Genomic DNA, 8,035 nt, shown 5'->3' on the forward strand with positions numbered 1-8,035 from the left:
CCCTCAGGCGCTGGTGGAAGGGGAGGGGTTTGGGAGCGCGGGGTGGGGGTGGGGGGGAGCCGCACACGGCAGAGGAGGACGCGTGGGGGGCGGGAAGGCTCCAGCACTTTCTAGAATCCTCGGGCGTTCCACTCGGAGGCCGGCAGGTGGCGTCGCCCCGACCGCCCGACATTCGTGCCCATTCATTCATTCATTTATCCGGTCCTTGATGTTCTGAGTTTCTTTCCTTTTCTCCCCCCCCACCCCCGGTCCGTTTTAATTTGTAGCCTTAGTTCTGCGCGGGACGCAGGAGCGAGCCCGGGTTTGCAAACCGGTGTGTGGTGGGGTGTCAACTACGTGGCTCTGTTGTTTAATTTATGGGATGCTCTGCCTTGTCCCCTCGTGGTTCTCCGTGTTCTGGTATAATGGTCTTGGTTGTTATTTTCTCATTTATGTATCTTGGTAGACGCACACGGATTGGTGTGGAAGGTATTTGGTCCAAACTAGGATGTGAGCCGTTCTCTTGCCATAGAGAGGTAGTTAACAAAGAATGTAGCATGTCTGTGTGAGCAAGTGGACAAGGAAGATTGGCATTTGGGAAAGCATGGTTTAAACTTGTGCTGAGGTATGACAAATGTCTGGTATTGTTAGGGTTGCCAGCCTCCAGGTGGGAGCTGGAGAGCTGGGATTGCAGCTGGTCTCCGGATGACAGATCAGTTCCCCTGGAGAAAATTGGCTACTCTGGTAGACTCTGTGGCATTATGCCCCAAACCCTGCCCTTCCTAGGCTCCACTCCCAAAATCTCCAGGTATTTCACCAGAGTGAGGTTGCGACCCTAGGCATGGTGATACTAGATGCATTTGATCAAATGCACACAAAAATATCTTAAACACTTACAAAAGGGTGCCATGTACTGTACTTTAAGAGGGACTGTAGAGAATTGCCAAGCATTCCTTGAACACTTCTGTTAATGATTCTGTTATTTAACAACTCCAGTGCAGGTTAAAGGACTTAAATAGTACTGCTTTCTATGTTAAAACTCACAGTACTTAGGATGTACAGTATCTGGACTAGAATTATACTTCAGCACACCCAATATTTCAGGAAAGTACAAACAAAATGTACATATCTAGGTAGATGTTGGGTTCTTTTGGGGACTGCTATTATGAGGTTTTAAAATGTTATTTCATGACTTTAACTAATGCAGTTTTGTATTCTTGTTGATCTGTTGGCAGATGCCTGAAGAAGTGCATACACAAGATCAGCCAATGGAGGAGGACGTGGAGACATTTGCCTTTCAGGCAGAAATAGCCCAGTTGATGTCATTGATCATCAACACTTTCTATTCCAATAAGGAGATCTTTCTCAGGGAGCTGATTTCCAATTCATCTGATGTAAGTAAAACTTCTTCAAACGATTGGGGGGGGATTACTCCAATCAAGGCTTCTTTACTTAAATGGCTGCCTTGTCTTTTTACAGGCTTTGGATAAAATTCGGTATGAAAGCCTGACTGACCCCAGCAAACTGGATTCTGGAAAAGATCTGAAGATCAATCTGATTCCTAACAAGCATGACCGTACCCTGACTATCATAGATACGGGCATTGGGATGACCAAAGCTGACCTGGTGAACAACCTGGGCACTATTGCCAAGTCTGGTACCAAGGCGTTCATGGAAGCCTTGCAGGCTGGTGCAGATATCTCCATGATTGGTCAATTTGGTGTCGGTTTCTACTCTGCCTATCTGGTTGCTGAGAAAGTGACCGTGATCAGCAAGCACAATGATGATGAGCAGTATGCTTGGGAGTCTTCTGCTGGGGGCTCATTCACGGTCAGGCTGGACAATGGTAAGGGTTGCTTATGTCTTTTCCCATTCTCTTTTTGTAAGTGGCAGAGGATTAGAACAGTACTAATTAAAATGCTATTGTTAGAATATTTTAAGTATAAGGAAGGGAAAATATAGCTGCAATAACTGACTTCCTCTAATGGCTTTAGAATTGGCTGTAGTGCAGAAATTGGGATAAACAATTTAGAGATGCAGGATAGTAGTGTGACTGTTTTGTGGTGCTGGCTACCATGTCTAGAAAACAAAATGCAGGTTTTTTATGTCTAATCATGTTTATGTTGGGTATGAGAAGAAAGGGGCAGGTGTGTTACTGGCAGTTAATTCCATGTTGCAGGTGAGCCTCTGGGTCGTGGAACAAAGGTTATCCTACACCTGAAGGAAGATCAGACAGAATATTTGGAGGAAAGGCGAATCAAGGAAATTGTCAAGAAGCATTCTCAGTTTATTGGCTACCCAATAACACTTTTTGTAAGTTCTGGTTTCCTGAATGTTTACTAAACAGTGCCATATGTTGTTTCTTTTTGTTTGTTTCTAAAGATGAACTTCTAACTTTTGGAACATGTTAGAATTCAGTTCTTGAGCTTGACAATGAGTAAGGCCCATATTAAAATTTGTGACCCATGAAGGTCAAAGTTCAGAGCCTTTAGGGAAAAGGAGTTGACATGATTCACCACATTAGAACAGTCATAGTTTTCCTACTGAAGGGTCTTAATCTAATTATTCTCCAAAATTTATAATCTGTGTTAAAGCTTTTGCATAATAAGTAATTCTGGTTCCATCTCTCCACTCTTGTGCAGGTAGAGAAAGAACGTGATAAGGAGGTGAGTGATGATGAGGCAGAAGAAAAGGAAGAAGAGAAGGAGGAAAAGGAAGAAAAAACAGAAGATAAGCCAGAAATTGAGGATGTTGGTTCTGATGAGGAAGAAGAAAAGAAAGAGGGTGACAAGAAGAAGAAAAAGAAGATCAAGGAGAAGTACATTGACCAGGAAGAACTCAACAAGACCAAGCCAATTTGGACCAGGAACCCAGATGACATTACTAATGAGGAATATGGAGAGTTCTACAAGAGCCTGACCAATGACTGGGAAGATCACCTAGCAGTAAAAGTAAGTTTGCTGCTTCTGTTAGGAGACTGCTAGTAATGTGGATCTGAATTTGCGCTTGGCATTGAGTTAGTGTTCTATTAACTCTAATTTCAGCTTTAATATCGTTTTTGCCTGTGCTTCAAAGGCATTTTAAAGCTTTAATTTTAAAAAAATCATTTGTCACTTGATGAATGCTCTCTTGCTGATTTGAAAGCAAATAGATGGCATTGAATTTTGTTCCCTTATTTCTATTACTTAATTTGGTGTCCTGTTTTTGCAGCACTTTTCAGTTGAAGGACAGCTGGAATTCAGAGCACTTCTCTTCGTCCCAAGGCGTGCGCCTTTTGACTTGTTCGAAAACCGAAAGAAAAAGAATAACATCAAGCTGTATGTGCGCAGAGTGTTCATCATGGATAACTGCGAAGAATTAATTCCTGAATATTTGAGTAAGTAAACTTTTACGTGGGAATAGAAGTATTCGGGTGAATCTGTTGCTGCTTGAGGAGGTTTCACAAGACCTGTAAGGGATCTAAAAACTCAAGGTTATTGCATAGAATTCACTGGCAGTATATTCAAAACAATAGTAGAGTACATCAGCCCACAGATAATTAACTTAGACATATTAAATTAAATCTCCACATCAGTAGCAGTGTTTTGAAAACAAGTTGTTGATGTATGTGAGGGGTCCCTCCTTGTGATCTTCTCAAGGTGCTTCATTAGCTAGTAGAGGATACTGTCGTTTATCAAAGTTGCTATATTTACATTCTTGTACAGTATATGAGAGAAATGACCAACTTTTTCATACGTTATAACATAAGGTTTTGCTGTACCTTTGATCATTTCTCCATAAAACTAAAAAGTCTTTTAAGATGTTGCTGTCACTTAGTGCATTTAAATTTGTAACAAGCGTTCTACATATTTGGATTTTTCTTTCTGTTAATAAAAAAGACTAACTAGGCTTTTTCCCACAGACTTCATGCGGGGTGTGGTGGATTCAGAAGACTTGCCTCTCAATATCTCCCGTGAAATGCTCCAGCAGAGCAAGATTCTAAAGGTGATCCGGAAAAACTTGGTAAAGAAATGTTTGGAACTCTTTACTGAACTTGCAGAAGATAAAGAAAACTATAAGAAGTTCTATGAGCAGTTCTCTAAAAACATCAAGGTTAGTTTGGTTTAAACTTCTTTAAAATTTGTCTAAGAATAATTCTTTGCACAATGGCTTACCAAAATCTTTTTTTTTCCTAGCTCGGCATACATGAGGATTCACAAAATCGCAAGAAACTGTCAGAATTGTTGAGATATTACACTTCTGCATCAGGGGATGAGATGGTGTCCCTGAAGGACTACTGTACAAGAATGAAGGAAAACCAGAAACACGTATATTACATTACGGGCAAGTATAGTTTAAATAATCTGCATGCTGATCAATGGCAATAATTATGACTCTTGGTTAAGACTGACTCTGTCAAGATAGTTGCAGGTTTTGGTAGTTAAAGAAACATTATTGCTTGGGTAACAGACAGCATGTTACACATATAAGATGCAGGCACAACTATTTAGAATGTGGTTGCAGGAATTGTTTTTTATAAAATCTACATTAAGCTGTTTGAGACAATATTTTAATCTGTGTTGCTAATATTCAAAGACAGTAGTGGATTTTTCTTTGAGAATATTTGTTAAAACAAATTAAATTGGCCATGATAATAGTTTAGGGCTTGCCTTTAGGGAGTAAACTCAGATGAGGCTCAGTTTTTCTCTTCCATTTTTTTCTCTTCATAGGTGAAACCAAAGATCAAGTAGCAAATTCTGCTTTCGTGGAACGTCTTCGCAAACATGGTTTGGAAGTAATCTACATGATTGAACCTATTGATGAATATTGTGTACAGCAGCTGAAGGAGTTTGAGGGCAAGACTTTGGTTTCAGTAACAAAAGAGGGTCTGGAGCTTCCTGAAGATGAAGAGGAGAAAAAGAAACAGGAAGAGAAGAAAACAAAATTTGAAAACCTCTGCAAGATCATGAAAGATATTCTTGAAAAGAAAGTAGAGAAGGTAAATAAAGCACATCTTTATTCCCTAGTGTCTCTCGAAGGCAATAGTGATCTTTGCTGGAGGCTTTCTGTGTCCTGTTAAAATCAGCATAAAGCTGCGTTATACTGAGTCAGACTACTTAGTGTCCTTTTTTTGTAGAATTTACCACCATGGAAGCTTTCTAGTAGAGATTGTGCTTGTGATGCCTGTGAGACTCGAGGTGCCAAGAATGGAACCTGAGAACTGTTTCGGTAGTGTTAGATGCAGAGTATTTGCTGTCCTGTCACTGAACTATGTGGCTGTCTCAGAGAAAGATGATCTGCATCAGAGCTTTATAATCAACACAGACAATTGTGGGCTGGTTTTACTCTTGATATGAGTTGATGTCTCCCACATATTAAGCTAATCCGTCTTGGTTAAGGGACTTGTAGAGGCATCTGAGATTTCCACTAGGTGGTGCCACTTTTCTGAGAAACAGGGTAGCCTAAGGTTTGGGTTGTCTTTCAGTTTATGTAATAACAACGCTACACACTAAGTAAAAAGGATAAGCAGTATAACAGTCCATGAAAGTACTGTTGCAGGGCTTTTCTCACTAATCTCTTCGTGTAATTTTCAGGTTGTAGTCTCCAATAGATTGGTGACTTCTCCATGCTGCATTGTGACCAGTACATATGGTTGGACAGCTAACATGGAGAGGATCATGAAAGCCCAGGCACTCAGGGACAACTCTACAATGGGCTACATGGCTGCCAAGAAGCACCTGGAAATCAACCCTGATCATTCTATCATTGAGACTCTGAGGCAGAAGGCAGAAGCAGATAAGAATGACAAATCTGTGAAGGACCTGGTTATCTTGCTGTACGAGACTGCTCTGCTGTCTAGCGGCTTCAGTCTAGAGGATCCTCAGACACATGCCAACCGTATTTATAGAATGATCAAACTTGGTTTGGGTAAGTGAGACATTTTTCCAGTTCTTAAATAGCTCTTGCTTTGATTTTTGTTTGAAAAGGCATAGGTCATTGGGAAAACCCAGATGAACAATTCTTTGACCATATGGGTATATGATCTGGCAACCACAAAACATTAGCCAAGTTAAGGAATAGAAACAGTCCAAGGCATACGTGCAGAAAGAAATCTTTCTGTGGTCTATTAGTTGCTGTAGATTTTCCGGGTTGTGTGGCCGTGGTTGGCATTGTAGAACCTGACGTTTCGCCAGTAGCTGTGACTGGCATCCTCAGAGGTATAACACAGAAAGATGGAGTCTTTATCACATATGGTATCTTTGCTGTAAGAACTTGCTTTGGAGTTCTGGCACTCACTCATCAGTGGGGCAGTCCCCTGTTTGCATGCTGTTAGAGTGAAGACTGGCCCCACTGCTGGACCTCCTGATGGCACCTGGTATTTTTGGCCACTGTGTGACAGAGTGTTGGACTGGATGGGCCATTGGCCTGATCCAACATTGGCTTCTCTTATGTTCTTATGAAAGCACTCCTAAACTTTTTAACCATATTAGCAACTATGTTAGATGGTGAGAGTTGATTTAAAGTCTTCTCATAGAAGCAGCTATTCATGTAGTGCAATTATTTATATTATAGGCATAGATGAAGATGATACTGCTACAGAAGAAGCTAGCCCAGCAGTTGCTGAAGAGATGCCCCCACTTGAAGGCGATGATGACACATCACGTATGGAAGAAGTGGATTAAATGGCTGACTAGTTGAGGAAAAAATTGGGTATTTCCTTTTGCCCTTGACTTTGAATGAGTTATATTTTGTATATTATGAATGTGACCTGCCAAAAAGTCTTTTGACACTTGTCTGCATTCCCTCTTTGTATTTATTTTTGGAGATGTTATACCTTTATTTTTGTTACATTGCTTTTTTTTTTTAAGGTAATGTGAGATGCCATTGAGGGAATATCTTTTCTTGATGTATAACACTGTACAATCTTATATACTGGTGAGTAAGGAATATTGGTTAGTGTGTTGGCAGGGTTTTAGGATGGCAATAGAAAGGGGAAAAAAGGAGAAAGTGGGGAACTATGTGTTCTGCAATGTTGATGTTAAACCTCTAAGTTCTAATAACTGAACATCCATAACATGCAATACCTAGTAGCTAGGTACTGGAACTGAAAATATTGGAATATGTAACATCTTCCTGTTCAGAGTTCCAGAGGGTATTGATATTTAGTCTTTTTATACTGTAAAAAGGATTCTGAATTCCACTCTTACCATAGAATAGAATCTGCTGTAAAATCTATTGTGACTAATGCAGTTTTGCATGTGTACAGTTCTACTCTGGAAGTATCTAGAAATAAAAGTGTTCTGAACTAATTGGTCACAGAACTGCAGTGTGTCCTGTGTATCCTTTAGTCAAGTCTGGATGTCTTTTCCTATTTATCGGGATCCTGGGGGCAAATAGAAATACTGGATTTTTGGGGGAAATCCTATCTGTGTGTGGATACATTTCTGCAGATGGAGGGCATATTCCCCCCAACAGATTTTTCTACAGACTCAGGGGATTCCTTGGATATGCAGAAAAATCCAAAAAGTTTAAAGAGAAAATTCAGGGTTGAATCACCCCCCATACCTTTTAAAATGGCGACCACAGGAATCTATTCCAGGAGGCCCTGCTGCATTGACAATGAGAAAGAGGCTGGTTGATAGCCAAAGAGAGCATGGAGGGAGCAAAAGCAGGACTCACCTGGGATTGGGAAAGATTCCTGACTGCTGCAGTATGAATGGCTAAATAGCAGGGGGTTTGGAGCCAGGCCTGGGAAATTCCAGTAGATTCGGTAGTGAAGTGAAGTCTTGAGGAGTGCAGAGTTTGGGAAGGGGAGAGGTCTTAGCTGGATATAATGCAGAGTCCACCCATTTCCTCCACGGGGACAGATCTCTTGGAGTTCAGTTGTAATTCTGGGGGATCTCCAGGTCCTACCTCTGGGTGACTTGAGACCACCTGACTTGCATGATTCTACTAGGCCTGGCTGGTTGCTATTGCTCAACAGCAGCCACCCTATGAAACTCAGTGTAGTATAATGGTCAGAGAGCAGGATTTGCGAGACCTAGGGTTAGATCCCCATCTTGCTGTGGAAACGCAT

The 8,035-nt window shown here is 41.1% G+C and overlaps 1 protein-coding gene across 1 annotated transcript in view; it reads left to right on the top strand.

Annotated features, from left to right (window-relative positions):
• HSP90AA1 (heat shock protein 90kDa alpha family class A member 1) overlaps positions 1–7,265 on the top strand; it is an 8,149-nt gene extending 884 nt beyond the window's left edge. Inside the window, exons 2-11 of the mRNA XM_015418604.1 lie at positions 1,215–1,373; positions 1,459–1,825; positions 2,159–2,292; positions 2,622–2,930; positions 3,190–3,355; positions 3,881–4,071; positions 4,155–4,302; positions 4,689–4,957; positions 5,553–5,886; positions 6,532–7,265. Of these exons, the coding sequence (XP_015274090.1) occupies positions 1,215–1,373; positions 1,459–1,825; positions 2,159–2,292; positions 2,622–2,930; positions 3,190–3,355; positions 3,881–4,071; positions 4,155–4,302; positions 4,689–4,957; positions 5,553–5,886; positions 6,532–6,641 (2,187 nt within the window). The 3' untranslated portion in view covers positions 6,642–7,265. The remainder of the gene's footprint in view (positions 1–1,214; positions 1,374–1,458; positions 1,826–2,158; positions 2,293–2,621; positions 2,931–3,189; positions 3,356–3,880; positions 4,072–4,154; positions 4,303–4,688; positions 4,958–5,552; positions 5,887–6,531) is intronic.
• Positions 7,266–8,035: the final 770 nt, after the last annotated feature.

The sequence above is a fragment of the Gekko japonicus genome, unplaced genomic scaffold, assembly GCF_001447785.1.
Source record: "Gekko japonicus isolate JY-2015 unplaced genomic scaffold, Gekko_japonicus_V1.1 scaffold93, whole genome shotgun sequence".
Taxonomy (NCBI): Eukaryota; Metazoa; Chordata; class Lepidosauria; order Squamata; family Gekkonidae; genus Gekko; species Gekko japonicus.